General features: G+C 33.2%; 1 protein-coding gene across 1 annotated transcript in view; it reads left to right on the top strand.

Annotated features, from left to right (window-relative positions):
- Window positions 1-25,099, top strand: part of LOC149076243 (synaptotagmin-7-like) — a 158,206-nt gene that overhangs the window by 103,771 nt on the left and 29,336 nt on the right. Inside the window, exon 4 of the mRNA XM_089243815.1 lies at window positions 11,062-11,209. Within this exon, the coding sequence (XP_089099941.1) occupies window positions 11,062-11,209 (148 nt within the window). The remainder of the gene's footprint in view (window positions 1-11,061; window positions 11,210-25,099) is intronic.

Raw genomic sequence — 25,099 nt, 5'->3', positions numbered from 1 at the left:
GTTTCTTCGGTTGAGATCCCAGCCTGATTAGTCCTCCACAAGGTCATGTGGAAAATTTGTGAAACACAATAAAATGCTTTATTTTATGCTGCTTCTCTGTCCTTATTGGTTGTCCTCACTTTTAGCCTATCTACCGCCGGTGATTTTCATGCTACAGTTGCCGTTCGAACGCTATTTAGGGTTTTTCACAATCGAGATCACATTCCAATACAAAAAACTTGGTGTTGCAATTTGATATTTTCGAAATTTTCTCACTGTAACCGTAACTGTTAGAGTGACACTGTTGTTTTCCATATCATTCTTGAGCGCATACATCAAAATACCTTATGCCAAAATTTCATTCAGTTTCTGTGAATGGTATGATAGTTAGGGGCCCATATGTCGGGATAGTTTTTTTATAATCACCCTGTATATATGCATAGTGAAAATGAATAGACCGGAATCAGCAATGAAGATGCTACGCACCTTTCATTTCATTACAAGCATCGGCCTTTGTAACACGCGTTTTCATTGTTTATTTAAACATGGCTGAAGCAGTATTATCAAAAGCACAGCAAAGACATCATTACACATGACGGTCAGCTTTATTTTCGATAGATATATTGCTTAATGTTAAGTATATTATCACTCACTACGAGCATCTACTAGGGAACTCCAAAAAATTCTTGATCCTGATTCCGATGAAGGCAATCGAAATCGAATTTTAATCTTTTGTCGAAAATTGTTGTGAATGAATTGTTATATGAAATTGTTGTGGATATACATAAATGTGATGTGTAACTCTGATCATGTGATAGAGAGAGGAAATATTTTATTTTTAACTCATAATTTTTTATTATTTTTTATTTATTTTATTATTTTATACAGTAAAGCCTCGTTAAGTCGTCATTTTTCTTCAGGCTCTTCCAGCTCTCTATAGACAACAATCTTATTAAATCCTCGTTTACTCGTCACTAATTTCGGTTAAGTCGTCACTATGAAAAAGTTTGAGAAAGAGGAACACACTATTTTTATGGCTCCCATTAAAAAAGAGCTTGTGTGTGTTAACAGCATTGTCATATATGTTTAAAAGTCACCATAAAATCCTCTATACCCAAACGGAACAGTTTAAGTAGCGAAAGTTACGTTGGGGAAGTTCATCTGCCGACTAAGGTTTTTGAAAAGTTAGGGGCTGTTCGAGCTAGATCTCTTTTCCTCATGGGCCCTTCTAATTTAGGGTTTCAAATTTAAACAAACTATCTTTGTTGAAAAAATTAGACATTCTTTCCAAAGTTGAGGCCTTCTGTTTACTTTCCCTGCCCATTGCCCCCACCTCAAGTCAAAAGTGTTCGAGATTACATTGTAGGTTTATCATGAACTACCGATGAAGAATTAAAACACTAAAATTATTAAATTTGATGCATATGTAAAATTGATGTGCAATAGAAATTTCTGTTATGAAGAAAGGCCACCTATTCGCGAACAGTTGCTCTGTTAGTCTAAATTAAAACAAAATTACTAGTATAAATCAAAGTGTACCACAATAAGTTAAGTAATAAGAGATCAGAAAAGGTAAAAAAATTGCTATTATATTTATTCTTTCGCGATCTATCAATTTTATTAATATTGTTATTTTGATTCATACTTTAATAAATGCCCTATTACTTTAAATGTATGCAATTTTCACAAAATTGTACATTAAAACTGACGGCACTCCGCTTAAAACGTCATACTTTTTCAACAACATGAGATGACGTCTTATCGAGGTTTTACTGTATTTATTTTATTATGATATTTGGAACAAACATTAAATAAATGGGACGTAACGATTGCTATGATCATAGCAATACGTCCAAACGGCACGTGTTCAAGTGTCTCGCGTCCGAACGCCTTCTCCGTAAATAAAAACTACATTTCCAGATCACGTAAATGAACCGCAGTAAAGTTTTAGATTACAGTGTAACGCGGCACATTTTCAGACCACTTCGGTGACTTGCGGAATGTTTACAGATAACTTGAGTGATCCGCTGCCTATTTAGTAATCACCGCAGCACAATTCTAAAGCACTAAAACGATTCGTGGCACATATAAAGATTACTCAATTGACCCGTGTGCCACAGTTCTAGATCCCTGAAGTGACGAGCAGCCTATTTACAGATCACGGCGGTACAGTTTTGTAGCGCTTAAATGACCCGCGGCACATTTAAAGATCCCTTAGTGACACGGAATATTTACAAATCACCGCGTTTCAGGGGACTTGAGTGACCCGCGTCATATTCCCAGATCACTCAACCAGCCTGCGGAACATTTACAATTCACTTAAGTGATTCGCGGTGCTGTTACATATCCTTCAATTAAGTGACCCGCGACATGTTTTTAAGTCAGCGTAATGTCCCGCACTGTCCTAAAGATCAAACTCCCTTGGTCTACAGAAATTGAACGCATTTAATGGACATACACCCCGTTTTTTAAACAAAATTTAGAGTTCGAGTCGAACTGAAAACGTCGAATAATTGAGGTTTTGAGCCGAATAAATGAATTGTTTTAACATTAATATGTGCAAGAACCAAACGCGATCGAAGATAAACGTCGTATAAATACAAAAGTCGTATAACTGATCGACGTATAAACGAGGTTCCGCTGTAGATTTTCTCCGGTGAAATATTTCAGAATCTAATGATCGAAATCAGCATCTGAAATCGATCAGCAAATGTTGACATCTGTACGTTTGAAATTTAAATCTCGTTCCTCGTTTTATATATCTGTCTGTGTCTCGTTGATTTACTGTAGTATCTCTTACGACTTCTATTACGTACTCACGTTGGTGTCCAAACAAACGACATTTTCGAGTTTGTTTGTGTTTTTCTTTTATACTTCTTTCTTGTCTTTCCTCGTTGTTGTTTATGTCGGATGCTAAGCACGTTATACTTACGTATATGTTTGTTTTTTTTTTCCTCTGCTCAACACATACGCATATTCAGTGTGTCCGTTCTCTAGAGAAATTCATGCTCCTCGCTGGCAATTTGCCTGGAAAATAGGGCGCTCCTCCCCTTCTTCCCTTGTTTCCGTTTCTTCGGAATTCATTTCCATGTCATTCGTTTCCGAAATAACGAACTTTGTGTCGCAGTTTCTCGTGCAAAATGGAGATCACGTCTTTTATTTTATTATTTTGCCTTTTTTTATTATTTTATTTATTTTTTTATTTTTTTTGCCACTTGTTGCTCTCTCATAGGGCGCACGCAGCCTACCATCAAAGAAAAGTAGGCGTTACGAATAATTTTTTCTTTCAACTCCATGTATCCAAAAAAAAAAAACAATTCACGATTGTCTGGAGGAGGTGGGCTTATCTGTGACGTTGTTATAGAATATAGTGTGCGATTGCTAGAAAACATCTGTTATTGTATGGGTGTTGGAAAATGTCAAGTATAATTATTGACAACCACGTCTGGTGAGCCAGACTGCAGAAAAGATATTTAAAAAAAAACAGTTGTTTCTAACATATCAGCAGTGTCTTCATTTACCTTCCCATATTTATCATATACTTTGATGTACAGAGTAGTACAGGGTGTCCCAAAAGTCCACTTGTATAGAAAAAAATCTATACATATAAATTCTGTGTGTGTGTGGGTCACCATAACGTAGTTCACATTAAAATGCTTCTCAATGCCAATGATAACACTATGTAACACGATTTATTTTTTGTTCTTGGTTAGCAAACCACATTTCCCGATGGTTTACGACTAAAAAACTGAATACGGCAATTTTATGCTTCAACCTTTGTATTTGTGGTGGGGGGATCGATATTTGTGAATTGGTCATTTTTGCCATTGCCTGAATGGGTTACTAAATATTGAAAATGAAAAAAAAGAACTTTTCGCATTGATAATTTTTAAAACTGTAAATAACTTTTATAATGCAAGTCACGTATCGAGAAACTTAACAGAAAATAAGATTTAAGTTAAAACAGGATCTTAAATTTTAAAATTAATAGGACTTTTCCCATCTTTGTTCTCATATACACTTCATCCTCATATTTTAGCTGCTCCAGTTGCGATGATGTTTTCCATGTGTTCTCCCTTATATAGATACTCAAGCTCGGGAACTCTTCAGTTAAGGCGCTTTTTTTTAGGTAAGCACCCATGCTTTCTTTGAATTTTTCGAGATGAGCGTGGAGGATGCGATGTGTCACATGTACTGTAATTACAGTAAAGAATGTAAAATACAAAGAACTTCCCAAAAAAAAAAGGTGAAAGTCCGATAAAAATTCTTACGATGTATCTGTCTCACTCTTTCATGCTTAACGGGTTCTTAAGGAAGCGCTGGCCCAAAAACCATCTTGAGCTTGTAGAAAAACATAAAAATCTGTTCAAAAATGGAATACCCAATGTTTCGCCAAATGGCACATTGCACACTCTGTCTACGCTCATCTCGAAAAATTCAAAGAAAACATGGGTGCTTCCCAAAAGAGCAGCTTCGCCAAAGAATTCTCGACTTCGATCATGTATATAAGGGCTACACTGTTAACGCTAATAGATACCTTCGTGCCATTTTAGATAAGCGTTTATCTTTTAGAGCTCATTGCGAGGAGGAGGCAATCATCAATATATATATATATATATATATATGTATGTATATATATATATTATATATATATTATATATATATATATATACATACATATACATATATACACACACACACACACATATATATATATATATATACATATATTTCTGATCGATCATTTCTCATTTTCACAATAGTATCAACATTATTCACCTTGATTATCACATAATATCATCTCCACTATTTTTTATTTTATATAGCCTATATAGCCTATCGTAATATATAAATGTATAAGGGCAGGGTCCTCTCTCTCTCTCTCTCTCTCTCGGTCTCTCTCTCCTTCTCTCCTCCCTACAGTTTCATTTCATTTTATTGACCCATTGTTTTTTCTAGCCCAAGAGAGAAGGGCTCCAGGATAGTTAAAGTATTTTCTATTATACACTATTGAAGTAATTTTTGTTAGCGTACTTATGTTTCGAATCGGCATAGATATTATAAAGAGGCTATGAGCTGAGACTAAATCAGCGAGGACCCTCAGGTTTCAACGTTATTCGCGTTAGAGCTTTATTTAATTTATTTAAAGCACCAAGTCTGCTAATTATCGCTGGCGTAATCTAATTACAACGCGGGTATGTTTTGAAAGCATTATTCATCGGTGACTGTTTCATGAGAGAATTGTTAGTTAATCATGAAAGCAACAAAAAAAAATAAACCTTACGAAAAGTCTCCAATGCTTTAATTTAACCCTGAATTGTCCACATTGTGTACTTGAATTCATATGCTCAACAAACACATTTTATACCGATTTCGTATCTTTCTTTTTTCAGAATTTTAGAAAGAACATCTTTAAGCGTTATTTCTGTGTAAAATACTCCTGTATAAGTACAATACTAGTAGGAATATTCAAATATGCACGGTACCATAAAGGGTTAAGTTGACCAATAAAGTCAGGAAAGTCCAATAAAGTTGTTTTATAGGCCGTTGCTTTTAATTAGCCACCATAGCTAAAAATTTACTTTTAAAACTGTATAAGCCGTGGTTTTATCACAGGAAATTAAGGTTATTAAAATAAGATGTTTAGAGTTTCTTGAGCCTACATTGTGTGTTTTTTTTTAACTGCCATCATGTCCTTAACACCCATCTAATCTCCGGGAGTAGTTAAAACCAGACTGTCGATAAGGTGCTGACTTTAATGCGGTAATTTTTTTCTGTGTTGCGTATAGCGTGATGTCACGTAAGCTTTATCAACGCCGGAAAGTAATCGAGACTACAACGCCGGCGCGACAGGACACAATTTCAGGCTAATACTCGAAACCTGTCAAGCTAAAGGGGGATATAGAGGTTCGAAGGCTCGTAATTAGGAGTCGTCTCTCTTTCTATGTGTTCGCCGTGTTAGGTCTTATTTTTCTTTCTTTACTATCTGTCAGTAACTTCCACTATAGTTCATGAGCATTAGTTACAGATGTGCAACAGATAGGCAAACAGTCTCTTTTTCTTTTTTTTTTTACTTACTTACTTTGTCAGGGTACATGTAGTCTGGGCTTGAAATCTTCCTAATGACGACAGTAAGTCCGTCATCATCATTACCCATCTCTCTCACACTCTCTATGGAGGCTGGTCTTATTAGCCTCGTTTTTCTTTCGTTCAGCATACAACGTAGCTCGATACCTCCCATTCGTTTTTTTTTTACTTTATAAATTTTTTAATTTTATTATTTGAATAATTTCATTTCCGACTGATTGTTACTTTTTTTTCCGCTCAAGTCATTGAGGTGATAAGTTAAGCGAAGCATCTATACCATGTTTTTGTAAAGACTTCAGCGAAAATATATCAAGTTTTCTTTTTGATGTTTCTACACTAATGGAACCGAATTAGACTGTTGAGACATTAAGTGATATTGAATGATATAATTTTTTTTATGGTTTGTGATCATACAATGTTGAGGAAAAAACATTTAAGATAATTCTAGATCAATTTCAAAACTCAAGTCAAATATGTATAGAGCGAATAAAATAATTTTTTGTTGACATTATCTTGTTTTATTAAACGTAATTTGAATGACCGAATGATGAATGACTAGGCTAACGGTAGAAGATAGTAGTCAAAATCAAAGGCATCGTCGAGCAGTAGACTCAGTAAACGGGCAAACTGCGGTGCGCTTAGAGGTTAAATCCGGGTCCATCGGAGATTTAAAACTAGCACAGGTCTACAAAAAAATCCTTTTTGAAAGCAGTTTTAGTTTTGATATAACTGATTTTTATATTATTTTCAGGGCTGATGCAAAAAAATGTGTTCCCTTTTTTTTCCATCACCTAAGGTTTTTTCACAAAACGATTTCATATTTTGGAAAAAATAACGCAAATCCAAATATCTTGGAATTTTTAATTGAAATCAGTTGACGTTTTTGTTATAGCGCTAGGTTTTTCATTGGTTCAATGTGGTATTTTGCATCGGGTAGTTTTCATTCTTTCTCTTTCGGGGCCGTTCAAGTATTAAGTCACCAAATATTTTTGCCATTTTTCACCCCCCCCCCCCTGACCTCCTTGTCAGCAAAATTTCGTCAGCACTGAGAACTGCCCCCAACCTCGTAACGTATATTGGTGGGATCAGAAACGTACGTGGGAGGAGGGCATATGAGTCTCGTGCTCCTTCCTCACCCCAGACTAAAAAAAATCATTTTTTAATGAAAAAATGTTTTTCAAAACAATTTTAAAAAGAAAATGCCTTTATTTGTCATTATAATCGATTTCCGTTAATTTCAATGCTATTTGAAGGGTAAGAACTCAAACCTTTGATAAACCCTTGATCCGTGGACTAAATGTGACCCTGAAGGTTATCTGATATGGCTTGCCTCCTCAAACCCAGTTTTATAAAAATAAACTAAGCGGCACATTTACAGATCGCCTAAATGACCAGTAGCACAATTCCAGAGTATTGAAGTGGCCCGTGGCATATTTTCAGATCACTGAAGTAGGCCCCTGGCACATTCAAAAATTACTTAAGTAACCCGCGACACAGTTCCAGAACACTTAAACGATCCGTGGCACATTTACATATCCCTTGAGTGACACGGGCACAATTTTAGAGCACTTAAGCGGCCCCCCAGTGCTGTTCTACATCACTCAAGTTACCCGCAGAACATTCCCAGATTACTCAAGTGATCCGTGGCATAACTACGGATCACTTGAGTGATACATTGCACAGTTCCATAACACTTAAGCAGCCCTGACACATTTTCTGAGCACTTGAAGGATTCGTGAAATATTGAGAGATCATTGAAGTGGCTATGTAAGGGATTTACAATTAGCGAGAATCTTAGTTTTCAGGTGTCCACAAACTAGAGAAAGATTTTTCTCGTTTTTGGCGCACCGAGTAAGATGCCATTAAGAATATTTCATATTTTCATAAAGGGCGGTTGATGACGTAAGCATAATCCAACCCCCCCCCCCTCCCCCTTGTCAACAAATCGGAAACCCCCCATCGATGCTGCGTAATACTTGGAAGGCCCCTCCTCTGAATTCTCATCAACAGCACTACTACTTTTTACATACACAATCTTTGCCAACTTCTGAGAAGTTTTATCTTCGGCGAATCTGTATCTTTTTACAGCAATCATGAGCACGTGGATATTTCTACTTTGCAGAACAAACAATTTATTGGACAAAATGGCAAAAATACGTGACAACAAAGGCTGAGGCACCTGCTGACCGACAGCTGCAGATAAGAGTGAAGGTTAAAAAAAAGTCTCGTGAATGGGGATTATACCGTATTAGATGCACAAACAGACTATCAACAGAATTTCGACTTTGCAAAACCAACTGTGACAATATTGGTGCTATTATATGGCGAATGTAGAATGAAATTTCAAAAAAAATTCACACATCTGATTATCGCATCTAATCACTCCGTTACTCAAGTTTCTTCGTATTATACTGGTATTTACTATTTCACTGCACACCAACTCCAGTCATACGGTCATACAACAATATACTACACATCATATTACGTTTGGCTGGAAATGAAGGTACCATCGATCGGTGGTCAGATCGATGGTAATGAACTTGTTGTCTATGTCCTTTTTCGGGATCGAACTCCCGGATCTGACAGCAGTCTTCATGGTGGTGGATGAGCATTGAAGCATTGCGTCACTCGAGCAACTTTTTCTTACATTGCAGTCGTTATACTGGTGCTGGCATCTGCCTCCCATATTTTGAACTAAAAATGACAAGTGCCCGAATTTTTAAGTTATGTGAGTACAGTACGTGTAAAAGATTTGCCTGCCCTCTGCTCAGAAACTTTTTAAATGGGGGAGACCAACTTGCATTCGCGACTTGAAGTTCGATAACCGCAGAAAACCAAAAGTTCGAACCACTCAGAACTGCTCAGAAAGCTGGACCTAAACTCTCTATTGTAACTCAAACCGGTCAACGACAGGTTTTATATATTTTACTAAGAATTTACAATCAATACTAGTTTTACAGAGAAGAGATGATACTGATGTTAATTAAAGTTCGCCATTAGAGTCAATCTGTTCGCCATCGAACAACTGGACGAATTTCATTAAGAGCAGCAAATCGATACAAGTTTTAACTAGTTTCACCGGAGATAGTAGCTGATTAAGATAGCTTCCAGCTATAAAGCACTCTAATACGAATTCTTGGCATTAAAAACTTTCAAGAAGTATTTAATTACTTTTGAAATGTTTAAAAGTTTCAAGTTATTGCAAGAGGGCGGTGAAAAATTGGACTAATATCGTAACGCATATTCGATATATAATAAAATTTTAAACACCCTCATTATAACAGCCACGCGTTATTGCAACTGTTCGGTTATAACGACTGATACAATAAGTAATAAATGTTCCTATTACTACCAGGATGGGATTCATCCATGTGTGTTCAATCCCATATAACGACTAACAAAGACCATTCAATCCAATACAACGGCTTGAACTCATCGTTTCCCTGCCTCTTTTTTTTGCAACGAAATGTACAAAAACCGCGATTTCTAGTTTTCATGTTTGCCCTTGACATTCAATACTGCAGAATTTGATTCATAAGCACTTGCATGCAGTGCAAGTATTATATGCATTAAATATGAAAACTTTATTATTAAAATTATTTTCTAACTTGATGCATTTTCATTGTATTTGCTCACATTATTATCTATGAATAAAGTTATTATTTTTTTATTCCGTCCAAATGCGAATTTTTTTTTTAATTTTTGATACAAAGACCTCCCAATTTAAAGTCCGTTTCCCGTAGAACCATGGAGGCGTAATAACGAACGTCGACTGTATCAATCAATATGTGATATAGAGCCAGACACCCGATTTCAGCATACTGTACGCGAAAAATAATCACGTGTAGTTTTCTTAGTAAATGTTTGGGATTTATGTATAATATATTTGGATTCCTGAAGAAATATAGTTCCTTTTAAATAAAATTCTTGTTTTCGTGGACCATTGTGTTGAAAATTTATCAGGAGAATGCAGAGATTATAATTACTAAATATGGTTCACTAAACTTGAAACGTTGAGAAGAAACACGGAAAAAACAAGACATTTTTTTTTCCTTACTTTATGTGCCAAATCTCTAAATGCCGTAGACGAAAAGCTAAAACTATGTTCTGTTGTAAGGGTATGTATTTGTAATCTCTTGCAACATCAGCTAGAAAACAATACTGTCGAAACTATTTCAAGTGTTTCATGGTTTACTATGGCCAGTAACAACTGCTTCTCGTACTCTAACAAAATCATTAGTCCAATAAAATCTTTTTTTTTTGAGTCGATTTTTTATGACTATTATCAATTTGATTTAATTTCTAGACATCACTGCTGTGAGAAAATAATATTCCATAGTTATTGCAGTGTAATACGTTGAATGCGATTTATGTAAGTAATTATATATGATTATTTTTTCCCAAGGCTTTTTAAGATAACATTGAAAAAAAGACTATTGATATTTATGTCATGTATGTCGTACGAAGAACCGATTTATTTCCATAATATAAACGTAAGACTGTGACAGCCAATATATCATTACCTTATCTCAAATCTATGTTTAAGATCGTCATTTATAGTCAAAAAATATACTAGATTGTTAATATGAAGAGAAAAAAAAATAAAATGTATTGCGCAAATATAGCTTGTATTATTATGTGAAGAGCCCGAATTATGTTAGAATGATAAAAAAAACACGTTATCTCAATGCGCATACTGTAAATGACAGGCAATATTATAATTTAATAAATAATTCACTGGAACTCTGCTAATTTTTTTGGTATTTAATAAAATGAATTCAATAAAGTCTCATGGTTCCTTATCGATTTCTACAGCCTATTAATATTTCCCGTAATAAATGTGTCAGAAAACTTGATCATTATTATGGCATCAACTCGCTTCTATAAAAGGGAAGATTTCGAAAAGAAGCTGGCTCTTCTCTTGTTTTCTCGTAAAATCTCATTTTGATTAAGTGAAATGCATGGTTTTTCCATTTTTAACAATTTTTCTTACAGGATGAATATGAAAGAGACGGTGATGAAGAAGGCGAAATAGTCGAACCAGCTGGAAAGATACAGTTCAGTCTGGAATATGATTTTTACTCTACAACACTCGCTCTTCGTATAATACAGGGAAAAGATCTACCAGCTAAAGATGTCATAGGTGAGGCATTTCATACAATTCCTCGAAAACAACATCTTATAGATAGAATATAAATGATAAGTAGTTCTAAAATTAATATAGAACCGATATTCTAGTTTTTATCTAACGGGAAAATAAAAAAGACTTTGAGATGACATACATTAGAAAAAAAACAGGTAACAATATAAAACAAATACTTCGTTTGAAGGGTAGGCCTGGAATTTCGATTACGCCAGTACGTGGAATTAGTCACAATTTTGGCTGATAGTCACATCAGTCCTTTAAACGGTGCTTGATATTGTGCTTTGCAAACATGGATCAAATTATAATGCGATGGATTCGAAATGGTAGCATATTGCCGAGCAAGGAGGCGAAAAAAGTGATGAATGAAGTTAAAAGCCACTTTTTTCCAGCAATGTCTCTATTGCAATTCATGCATGTAACTCACAGATGAACTATTCAAGCTGATGCCCTTGCTATAAACAGTAATCCCCAAATGGCCCACAAAAAGAAATTGGGAAAATGACTGTGGTGCCGTCTACACCTTGAATTTTAATTAGTTTGCAAACCGGTGTATTAAAAATTTCAGGCCTGCCCAATAAACATCCCAATTGGTCCATCTTTCCATCTGTCTATGTTCCAAAATTATGTCAATTCAAAGTTGAAACTCTATGTTTTTCTATGTAATTGCATGCAAATTTCCGATTAATTAACTTTTAATTAATTCAAATTAATTACCTTTTAATTTATTCAAATTAATTACCTTTTAATTTATTCAAATTAATTACCTTTTAATTTATTCAAATTAATTACCTTCATTTAATTAAAATAATTAGTAGTTATGATATCGAGAAACCTCATATTTCACGTGACAAAAAAAAATTTAAAGAAAAAACTTTTTTTAACCATTTCTGTTCATGGTCATGGAAAAAAAATTTCAGATCGAAAATTAAGATAAAATTTTTATAAATTAATCTATTATCTAATTATTTTTATAAATAAAAACCAAAAAAAATCAATTTTCTTTAAGTAAAATTTAAAAAATACCGTGGCATTTATTTAGGTCTTTTAATTTCCAAAAATATTCGTTCCATATAAAAATTTGAGGGAAAATTAATTAAAAATAAATTAAACAAAGCAAATGCAACGTCAGTCAAAAATGGGTAAAATTCAAATAATTCATCATTTATAAAACATATAATATCTCTCCAAAAAAAGCTTTAAATTATAATGTCGATTGTAAAATTAACTTTTTTCACGAAATTGAAAATAGTCACGAAAACTGAGTAAATGTTTGTTTCACTGCAATTGGACTCTTCTTGCTAAAAAGCGAGCATCAGCAAACAAGTAAATGAATGTTTCAATGGAAATTATTTCATCGTTTCTTTTACGTCTTATCACCGACTCACATGTTTTATAAAGAAATGAGAAAAGCCCAAATTTCTATGAACGAAGAAAAAGTAGTCAAGTTAGCCAGTTCGAGGATAAAAAGAAAACAAAAGATACAACGCTCTCAATATCATTCTAAATAACTTTTCCGTTAACCATTCATCTCTTCACAGCAGTTATTGATTTTGGAAAATATCGCCGGTGTTTCCTGTTTTTCTTCTCCTTGCTGTCACTTTATATTGCGAAGTAATATTCATTTTTGTTTTCCTACTAAAAAAACCAGAAGAAAAAAATCCACTTTTGATAAATGAAAATTTCCAGGCGCCAACTCCAATAACCGATAATTTTCATTTTTCTACGAAATAAGTAATACATTGATGGTTTACTTACTGAGAGATTAAAGTTGACGTTCGTGAGATTACTTTGCAATGGTTTTATTCTTTGAAATATTGAATAACTTTTTGAAAATAGTCTGCATTCGTTTGGATCATGTGAACCTGCTTATACGATTTTTTTTTAATTTTGGAATATATTTGTTTGATGTTTGAATCATATATTTTCTCAACCAAGATTTTCTCAGATGATACGAAAGTATCCATGCAGAATACTGATAGCTTTAATAATACTCTAAATAACGAAATATTATTTGAAAAAGCGACTAGGTGAAAATATGTCAAATGTCCTGATTGAAATTTATGTTTTGGGAAAAACAGTCATAATTCAATTTTCATGCATTCCAATTTAGTTCAATAGATTATCGTATATTTAGACATATTTTTTTAGAAGACACATGTTTATTAAAACTTTTCTGAATTCTGAGATGGTGTCTTAACTTTAAATTAACAATATCGCAACGAATATTGCCCATTTCAGGTATATAATCTTTTGTACAAGGGAGCCCTAATATGAATACTGAGATAGAAAATTTAATTTTCCTTCAATCTCCCCTTTCCTCTAACTTCAACTAGAAAGTTGCTGTTCTGTCTCTCTTTGGTGCGATATCATTCAGTGCAATATTAGCCGGAATATTTGTGTTCAAACATTGCTGAAGATGAGTGAAAGAACAGCATATGTTACGTGATAAACGCGAGAAATTATTTGGCATATTCTTTTGCAATTTATTAAAATTTTATAAATTCTGAGATGTCCTCTTACTTTTTGACCAGCAATATCTCAACGAATACTGTCCTCAGAAATATTGAAATTTTTTAATGAGCTGTGAACAGAAAAGTGCAACAACTTTTTTAATTGGAAGTTATAGGACAGTGTGACAGGGTATAAAATTTTTTATCTCAGTACGCATGCAACCTTCAGCAAAAGTACGTATACAACCTTCAGCGCACTTTTGGAATACCAATTCTAATTGCAAGTTTATATCTCTCAACAACGGGTCAAAACGTAAGGGTGTATACAAGGATATATAGGGTAATTTTTCATAATTCTAATTTTGCCGCATTTTACTGGTGAATATTTGATCCTGAAAGCATAGTTCGAATTAAGAAAATTATGCAAATTACTTGTAGACCTCAGACACGTCATTCATGTTGCAAGGGGTCGTATAGTTATTAAAATAATAAAATAACTTTTTGTGAGCACCGTCCTAAAATCACAATTAGAAAGTAATTACACTATCTCTTTTGAAAAAAAATAGGTTCATAGGGTAATATTCGCTGAGATATTTAAAAATCGGAGAAAAGTTGGGAAAGAACATCGAAACTAACGAACAAGCTTATTTTTATGCTGTTTTTCCCATATTTGCATCGTTTTTTAAGTTCGAATATCTCAGCGAATATTGCACTTAGAAACGTGGAATTTTCTTTGTTGGCTTCAAGAAAGACAAGGCAACAACTTTCCAATTAAGGTTTATGAGCACGTAGTAGACATATAGAAAGTTGTTTATTTTTATTTCAATAACTATATATAATTCCTTGCAACATGAATGGCGTACCTGAGCTCCACACGTTATTTGGATAATTTTTCTAATTGGAAGTATGCTCTAAAATCAACGGTTCGCCAATAATTTTCTGCCAAGGGAATTAAGGAGCCACCCAGTGTATACGTACATCGCATTATATAGAGATGTATAATTATTCATGCCCTGTATATCCAATCGTGTTACTGTATTAGGGACACAGTTTTCTCTTATGTTGATAAATAAATTGCTTATGTTACGAAAACTGATGTGGCAAAAGAATTTAGTTTAAAAAAAATCAAACTAAGTAACAATAATTATCATTTACATGTTACGTAGTATATGTAATTCATCTACCAATCGGGAACATAATGTATACAGTGATAATTATTCTTTTTGTCGCCACCGAGCCCACCTCTTATTCTCACAACGCCCCGACGTATACCTAATCTAACTAGATAACGAGCATAAAGAAGTGCTTCCCGCCAACCATATCTCATTCACCTAGGTGTGTGTTTGTGTATGAGCCTTCACAAAAATAAAACTTGCGTTGCCAAAACAGCAGAAATAATAGTGGCACAAAAACACTTATCAACGTGGAGGTACTCACACTACAATAAAAAAAAAAGAACCATGCCTAAAATAGATTGATGGTAGCTAGCCTTGAGCATCTGTCTCGGTGTTAGATATAGCCAAGCGTCAACGATATGCATTAATATCTGCGGAGTTATCAGCTCTTTAGTGTTGAAATATCAAAAACATTATTGCAAGGTGTTTAGGAAGGATATTTTTAATTCATGAAATAAGTGTTGTAAAAATGCGAAAAGCAAATTAGTTTTTGAATTACAGCCTTTTGAACTAAAATAATCATGTTGGCGTATTTAGAAAAATAACGATCTAATTCTGGGCTCTTCAACCTTTCAGATATTGCGGTCTAAATTGAAATTTTTCATGGAGCCCGTGAGCCACCAGCTCATACTGTAGTATTTAGAATTTTAAGATGGTAAAAACAGATTCACAAGGACTGACTATATCTGATATACAAGGCGTCTTAAATAATGAGCCGATGGGCCACGAATTAATCAGGGGCACTAAATTTTATTTAAAATGTTTCTTTTATTCTCAAAATATTTCTTTCGTTATAAATAGCTATTAATTTTCAGAAATTCTGAAACTTTTACTCTGAAATTCTAAATTCTGGAATCATTTTTCTCACCAATTATAAAACGATTTCTTTAAATGAAATACTGAATTTTTTTCTCTCCCCAATTCGGAAATTATTTTTCTCATCAATTTTAATTTTTGTCCTTCTATCACGAAATAAAACTATTTTCACTTTTATGAAATTATTTCTCTCATCAATTCTGAAGTTAGTAATTATGAAATTATTTCTTTCACTAACTATAAATTTTTTCAACTTAAGAAATAATTTTTTTTCAACAATTCTGAAATTAATTATAAATAGTAATTATGAAAGTAATTGTAAATTTATATATGTCACAATAATTCTGAGATCGTTCCTAAAAATAATTACAAAATTATTTCTTTAAATAATTCTGAGATTGATTCTAAAAGTAATTACATAATTATTTATTTCAGAAATTACAGTCTGTCCCATTTAATCGGTATTCGGTTACACGGCTAATAATTGAATTGCCATTTTACGACGCTAGTACAGTTTTTGTATTGAAAACTAACGAAGGATCAATATTAATAAAGACTCTTGAAAAAATCAGGCATCAAAATTGAAATGAAAATTGTTTAATTACAGTGATCACATTACCTAAGATTTTTCAACTTTTCATTAGAAAAGCTGATGCTCTCTATTGGCTCAACAAAGAACAAAAATAAGGTAATTAAATTCACGTGATTGAAGACAATTTGAATACTTGAAGGCCAGTACCTACTCTCAAATGTTTTTTTTTAAATCTTAACTTGATCACACGTTTTCCATCAATTAGAAAAGTTTTCATTCAATAAAAACATTATTTGTACAGTGGTTGATTTGTATTATCAGTTGACTTGTGAAGCATAATATTCGATTTAAAATAAAAAGTCGTTCAAAGGGGGTTGGTGCACGCAAATCATCCAAAAAACACATTTTCAAATTTTCCATTTCCAAATACTATGATTTTTTTTTTTTTGCTTTTTGCATGTGTGTTCAAGTTTTTGTTCTAGTTATAATAAAAATATTTTTAAAATATTTTAATATAAACCGCTGGAAGGCATTAAATGTGCTAATGTTTTCCACTAAAATGCTCTTTTCTCAAACCAAAGTTTTTTGTTAGATAAGGAACATTTTTACGAACACCACTCGTTCAAATGTCTTGAAACTTTGTCTCTCGACTGTGGTGCTGCATACATTAGTAGTATTAGTAGTTATTTTTTATTAAATCATATGTATAAAATTGTTTTATGGCACAAAATATGGGTACATTCTGGTGATTTTTGAAAAGTTGCATGTTGAATTTGGAATTCGAGAAAAAATAACAAAGAATTAAATTCTTAAAAGCTTGTGTTAAATTGTATAAAAATATTCATAGCATTCGAAGAAAAAAATTGAGTGCCTAAAGTGAATAGAAAAATTTTAAATTTTCCTTAATGGAACGAGATTTTTCTCACAGGAAAGCATGAGAAGCCAAGATCGTGCACCAACCCCCCCCCTCCCCTTATGCGGGGAACTTTAACATTGTCTCTATGGGAGAAATTTTTGTACCAGAGTATTTTATTCGTTCAAGTGTGGTATCCATTTATCCATTATTCAATTAATTTGAGCAAACTGCATATCACAAATACAGGGTGATTATAAAAAAAACTATCCCGACATATGGGCCCCTAACTATCATACCATTCACAGAAACTGAATGAAATTTTGGCATAAGGTATTTTGATGTATGCGATCAAGAATGATATGGAAAACAACAGTAGTGTCACTCTAACAGTTACGGTTACAGTGAGAAAATTTCGGAAATATCAAATGGCAACACCAAGTTTTTTGTATTGGAATGTGATCTCCATTGTGAAAAACCCTAAATAGCATTCGAACGGCAACTGTAGCATGAAAATCACCGGCGGTAGATAGGCTAAAAGTGAGGACAACCAATAAGGACAGAGAAGCAGCATAAAATAAAGCATTTTATTGTGTTTCACAAATTTTCCACATGACCTTGTGGAGGACTAATCAGGCTGGGATCTCAGCCGAAGAAACGGTGTGACGAATGAAACGAACATTAATGCTCTGGTGCACGGCAAAGTCCTTTTTACTTTTTCCTTGCCTAGCTCCGGGGATTTTCGTGCTACAGGTGCCATTCCAACGCTATTTAGTGTTTTTCAGTATGGAGATAACATTCCAATACAAAAAACTTGGTGTTGTCATTTGATATTTTCGAAGTTTTCTCACTGTAACCGTAACTGTTAGAGCGACACTGTTGTTTTCCATATCATTCTTGAGCGCATACCTCAAAATACCTTATGCCAAAATTTCATTTAGTTTCTGTGAATGGTATGATAGTTAGGGGCCCATATGTCGGGATAGTTTTTTTATAATCCCCCCGTATTTTGGAAATACAGAATGGGTTCTGGAATTCTTTCTTTCATTATTACAGCTGTTCTGTAATTATGTATTCGTTTTGAAGGGATGCTGAATTTTCTCTCCCAAAATATATCAAATGAAGTGTTTGAGTTCCGAGCCCTACGAATTAGTTTAGGGAAAACACCTAACAGTTATAAATACCGCAGTACAACTCGGAGTTGGGAGCGTGTTTTTTTTTCTTTAACTTATCCACCCCCCCCCCCCTTTAATGTAAAGTAGATATTTTCTTAAAATTGGTCGGGGAGCAAACTTCGGCAAAAATCTCGAACGGCTACATTCGACCCACGGGGCCATGAGTTAAGAACACCGATTCAATTCATAATACAATACCTGCAATCGGTTTCCATATGCTTGAAGTCTTTAATTAACTACGAATTGGATATAAAAATCTGTAACAATTAAAACTACAAACATAGAAAAACTCTGCGTGAATGCATATCGTATTTATTCAGACAATGTTAGTCTTGTCCTCGTATTTCTTTTTTATTTCCGAATTCCATGTTTGTTCAGCGGCGGCCGAAAGAATAAGAGATCAATGTAAACCCTGGATCAAGCGAATTTTTTCTCTTATATAAAAGAATATAAAAAATATATCCGAATAAGAAATCTTCAGAGAGACGGAAAATGATGAGAGATTTCTTGAAAAAAAGGGTAGAATCCAATCCCAAAAGAAAATAAGATAAACCAAAGAAATGGAAGAAAAGCTAATCCAGATAAAAAAAAAAATTCGAGAAAAATTCAAATTTAAGGTAAAAATTGGAATGGCAAAAAATATTTTTTTTTTCTGTATAGGGAGAAGAAAATTTTATTGGAGGTAAAAGCTAATTTCGGATCTAAAAAAATTCAGGGCACGTTGGATTTCGATTGCAGCACGTAAAAATCGAGTGATTTTCTTTTCCCCGCAAGACTGTGTACATTTAAATGTGGGGAAAAAATTTCAACAAAATTTCTCAAATTCGCCAACATTGGATAGCATTTTCGTTTGTGTGTTCTATACATACTGATGCCCAGAGGCAAACCAGAGTCATGAGACGGAAAATGCCTGGATGTACCGATGACTTGACTGGCTCATACGTGTCCTGGCTGTGTTAGGACTATGACATGGGAATACAAGTTCTCTATGATTCGCCCTTCCGTGACATGAATTCTAAGAATCTTAAATAGATCTGTGAGTTTTTTACACTGTTCGTATGGCGGTGTATATGGATGATACTGTGACAAAAATAAAAATAGAACGTTAGTTCTCTGATGTGACCACTCAAGTAGATTATGTTGTTATGTTGTTCTCCAACGTCCTCCACACAACTTATTCGACAAGTTACATACCGTCTATATCAGGTGTGTTTAACCTTTTTCACAGCCGCTATCCAAAAAGTGTTTCTGATTGACGAAATGTTTATTTTGAGAAATTAGTAAAACCAGTTCATTTTATTTTAAAAGGTGGGTCAACAGTTCCTGAGCCAGGAGCACCGAATAAATAGATGGCCCGAAATTACTGAAAGTTTCCATAATTTTGAGATTATCTCTTTCATAAATACTAAATTCTCAATAATTCGTGAATTTTAAATTTTTGTTCATTCTGGAATTATCTCCCTCATGAATTCTGAATTTTTATTCATCTGCAATTACTTCTTTCATTAAATTGGCAGAATAATTTTTAATTGATTTTAATGATTTTTCATTTATTTTAAAATGATTTTTTCATTTATTTTAGAATGATTTTTTCACTTATTTTAGAATGATTTTTTCATTTATTTTAGAATGATTTTTTCATTTATTTTAGAATGATTTTTTCATTTATTTTAGAATGATTTTTTCCTTTATTTTAGAATGATTTTTTCATTTATTTTAGAATGATTTTTTCATTTATTCTTGAATCGTTTGTTCTTCCATCAATTTCAAATTCTTAAGAGGTCCCATCCCAGACCACTGAAACTCGAAGTTTAAGGACACCCATGAAATCATTAGTGCAACAAGTGGATTTATAACCATATTGTATGAGTTATAAAGACAAAAGTGAAGGTGCAGATGATAATAACAAAAACGCGGTTAGTTATAGAAATGCACTGTCTGGTGCATTTTTATTCAAGCCACTAAGTTTAAAAATTTTGAGAATTTTGATGACCGCAGTTATAAATGCTCAGATCAAAATACAGTCGAACCCCGTTACAGTGGCCCGATGTTCTGTGCTAACGCTGCTTAGAGAAAGAAATTTTCAGTAAATAAATTTCCCATGCATAGAGATTTACACTTTTTCAACAGTGAATCGATATAACGCCAATTTCGTTATCGTAAATTCAGACCATAATTCAGCGAAATAAATAAATGGTGGTGTTAAATTGGGATTCTACTTACACATACATGGTCGATTTCTCCGCCATTTTCAGCTCCAACATGTATTTTTTTGTGTTTACGTACTTGCATGTTTAACAAAATCCACACTTGAATCGTCAATTCTGAATTTCCGCATGATGCTTCAGTTCTGTAAAAGTATATGCAATTTCGCAACAAAACTGTGATTGTCGTTTGAAGGGAAATAGGGAACTGCTACTATAAGCAGCCTACTGTAATTCCCCCCCACCAAATATTCCACAGTGCCGTAAAATCCACATGTTAAAAAATTCCATTCATCATTTATTCAATCTATCACGTTTTCTACATTATCTATAAATCTTGAAAAAAACTTTTTTTTTTTACAAATTAGTTTTTAAAATAATTATTTCTATTTCAACTTCATGGGAAAATGTTGCCAATAAGATGCGGTCCTTCTTTTAAAGTACATACACTATAAGAAATTGTGACGTTATCTTAACATATAAGCTACGGATTATATGCCGGAAAATACGATAGAATTCGTACATGTGTATGAAATTCCCTGCAGAGCCTTTCATTGAAAAAATGTGTAGCTAATTTGCAAATTCAGTACGTTTCAGAATATTTCTATCACTGTTTTTTCTTCAAATTATAACTTTCAAGATAATGTAGTTATTTTCCAGACAATCTGTATGTTTCAAAGTAGAGCTGACTGGATACCTGAGTTAGGAGGCTGTCTATTTCGCAGTCCCATTCAGCCCTAAAAAGGAAAACAGTGTTTTTGGGAAAGAAAGCATCTCTCCTCTGTAGCTTAATGGCAAAGCGCAAAGCCGGAAATTGCAAGGTTTCTGGTTTGATTCCTCACAGTGGAATGTGACTTTTCTACCCAATTTTCTTCACTTAGTATCCAGATGTCAGTACTTTGTGTACTTAGTGTAATTAGTGGAGAGGTTCATCGTATCGTTCTACCCTATATGTTGAAAGTAGTAGCATTTTAAAATTTCCGAGATTGATTTCCAAGATCGGCAAGTAACACTCCAAAATTTTTGACAGCCAAAAATAATCCGTAAATTTAATTAGACTAAAACTGATTTTGAATGTGTGTGTGCTTGTGAAATGTAATTTTATGCTCATCGTTTTTTAAAATAGAAATGACATAAATTTTTCCGTGATTATTTAAAGTTTATCAAAGGCTAAACACACAAATAATTTCTTTTTAATTTTTATCCGAGTCAAGGAGAAACTCGAATCAAGTTATTTGTCAAAAAGTTAAAAAATTTTCAATAATAATTAACTCAAAACTCGACTTCAATTAGGATGTCAAACATAACTTGTCTTACAGAAAAATAATATCATGATTTTTAATATAGAACTGAAACATTTGTCTACAGTAATCAAAAAAGAAAAATCTTATTGAATAATATTAAATCTTATTAATTGGATATTTCTGAAAATTCTCTTTCCAAACGATTTTAGCTTTTTTTTTCTTATCTCCCCCCCCCCCTCCCATGCTCATTAGCAAAATTAATTGCTCTCATAATATTGCACACGAACGGTATTTGGAAATGTCAACATAATCGATACCTAATATTGGATGTACAAGCCCTTGGGAGGATGCGAACGGCAACGTGAAGCTTCGCGGTCCGAACTAGAATAGCAAAATTTAATTTCCTGATTAAATTTACGGATTTCCCAGAACAGCCGGAAAAGAAATTAGGATTTAGTATCTCTTGGAAATCGTTGCGAACATATCAGACGGTTTCGGAAGTGATTACGGAAGCTAAGCTGCCTGATAATATTTAAACAGAATTAAACACACATTAGGAAAAGGGAATTAAAAATCCCATTTCCTGTGGACCGAATCTTTCTACAGAAAAGCACTAAGTATAAGTATCCAAGTATGTATCCTTCTCTTCTTCTCCTCTGTCTGTTCTAGCGTGAGGTTCGGATAACATGTAGGTCAATTAACGATGTTTGTCATTTTGTCAACTAGGGGGATGCTGCTCCTTCTAATTAGCAACGTCTTTCCCCTAGAAATTTCAGAAGTTCGGTTCGTTAAATCGGGATAAAGTTCGTTATTGCTTTCTCCTGGTCCGTAATGATACGCATTTTGCTATAGCTTTTCTTCGGGATTGCAGTCATTTCGCGATGCCTCTAATTATTTAAATAGGGCTTTTTTTCGCTGATTCGGTTTTTCAATCCTACTTAGGTTTTGCAAAGAATCTGGTCCTGTTTTGGTTTTATGTCATGTTTTATTGCTCTGAATTTGTTTTTGTTTTTTTTTCGATGAAGTACGTATATTTATATATACATAATACATTTTGAATGACATATAATCGACGCTCATTATAACGACCCCCTTCGTTTCACAGCAAACAAACGTTATATTGGGAGGTGGTTATATACAGCGTTTTTAGAAACTTATACTTTCAAGGTTTTGAAAGGAATCGGGTCCGATTTCCATATTTTGGTTTTGTCTTGTTTTATCGCAATGGATTTGTTGTTTTTTTCGGTTAAATAATTGCTGCTCGGTTCGGTTGCTGCTGTCAAGTCCATATTCATTGATAAAACACGTTGTTTTGATGATTAAATTTAAATTTCACTACAAATTTAACTGCATGATAATTTAAACTGTATGTTAACTAATGTAAATATTTAATTTTTATCATTTTTATCATAAATTATTATCATTAATAAACAAATCAAATCAATCAAATACTATACATATGTATAATCAAAACTAAAACATAAGCTGTTTAAAATTATCATGGAAACAGTAAAAGATACTAATGAATATTTGAATTATTCCGTGAAATATATATAAATCAATGTAATTTCAAACATTACACACTGCGAATAGCATTTTAGAAGTTATATTAGGAGATGAATTATGGAATTTAATTTCAACAGACATTGTAATGCAATGAATTTTTATTATTTTTTTATTATTAGCATTCTATAAAACATTCTCAGATTTAATTCACGCCATTATTGGAGACAATTAATACAAATTCCTTTAAAAAGTTTTATCATTGTTATTATAAATTCTTATTCACCTTGTGCTTAGTATGAGCATTTGTCCGAGGAAAGACAAAGAAATTTCAAAAACCTATTTTTACATTAAAGAACACTGAAAACTATATACTATTTGACATATTTGTTTAATATACAAATTGAACATTAAGTTTCGTGTACAAATTTTGGAAATATCAGTTTGTTAAACACTAAAATTGCAGAATTGAATTGATATATTTAGAGCGAGAAGTACGTTGAGCTCCATCTTGTCAGTTACGGAAATGCTTAATTTTGAGTCAAGACGGACCATTGGACAGAGAAACTTGCTTTGTTAGAACAAGGACTGACGAGGATTAAAGCATTTGTATCGTTAGAGGATGCCCTATTTTCTCACTTCGGTGTCATGAAACGGAGGTGATGTGGTGCGGAAGAGTCGACATTGTTAACCTTGTCACGGTGAGATTGGACAGTTGCCGTAACATGTCCTTTAATTCAATAACTGTCCCCGCAAAAGACGAAGGAAGGTCCAAGATGAGAACAAAAAAGAAAAACAACACACTCGGGATGAAGGAGAGTTTGGAAGAGGGTTTTCCTCGTGAAATTAATGAACATCTGTGTTGGACTGAATTCGAAGGACATCCTTTTATGGACCATTACTCGTGGAGCCATTGTCTCCCATTGTTTTCATTATGTTTTTTTTCCTCTTTCTGTCTTTCTCGACACCTTTTTTGCCCAGCATTTTCTTTCGTATTTGTTTGTCTTTTTCATGCTGTTCGTTATCGATAACAAAGTTCTAGGAAGAAGAGTTTTCACAAAGATTCATGTTTTTTCTTTTTCTATGCCATTTAAAAGCAAAAAATTATATTTATTTTCTTTCTTTATATATTTTTTTTTCAAACTAATGATGATTTCGAAAATTGCGCTTCATCAAATTTATTTGTTTTCCGTACAGTTAAATTCTTAAACGAATTGTTTTGTATCAATTGTATCCAACAGTGACGTGACTTTCACTTGCAGTTTTTTTGGAATGTTATTAAATAATATGGAGTTGACCGTTCATTTTATAATTCTTAGTGAAATTGGATGCTATAAAGCATCTTCTAATATAAGGTCAAAAAGGCTATTCGGAATGTGTAATTATCGAAGTAAACTTGGTTTTTTTTAGAAATATTCGCATTAAAAATAACTCAAATTCTTCATTCATATGCTTGAGTTTTTTCGAGACAATTTTACAAAGTTTATGTATAAAGTTGGAGAATATGGTTTGATTCATATGCTTTATTCATTTATTATACTTTATTTTTTTATCTTACTTTATGATCACTTATATGTTTGTTCATTTACTTCTGTTTCTTACCCCCCCCCCCCGTGACTGTTTACGTAGCTTAATTTTAGCCTGTAATGTGGAATTTAAATAAATGGATTATCCAAGTAATTAATTAATGTTTTCATGAATAATTGAAACTATACCTTTTTTTTTGTTTTTAATAAAGAAGAAAAATTTATCTAACGATTATATCTTCTTCGAGCGGTCGCAATACAAATAGTTCTCAGTCGGAACCGCTTAGTAGCATACCGGATAAACAGAAATCCCACCTTAACGGATAAATTCCTCCAATACCAAAATTTCTTTCATAGGGACAATATTAAAATTTGCCGCTTTATGTGATAATTTCAATTACTTTTCCCG

Source organism: Pholcus phalangioides, unplaced genomic scaffold (genome assembly GCF_987345545.1).
Source record: "Pholcus phalangioides strain wild (caught in Gottingen) unplaced genomic scaffold, Ppha-v1.0 ptg000015l_1, whole genome shotgun sequence".
NCBI lineage: Eukaryota > Metazoa > Arthropoda > Arachnida > Araneae > Pholcidae > Pholcus > Pholcus phalangioides.
The sequence above is the reverse complement of the archived record's forward strand: the minus strand, read 5'-3'. Positions and strand labels throughout refer to the sequence as shown.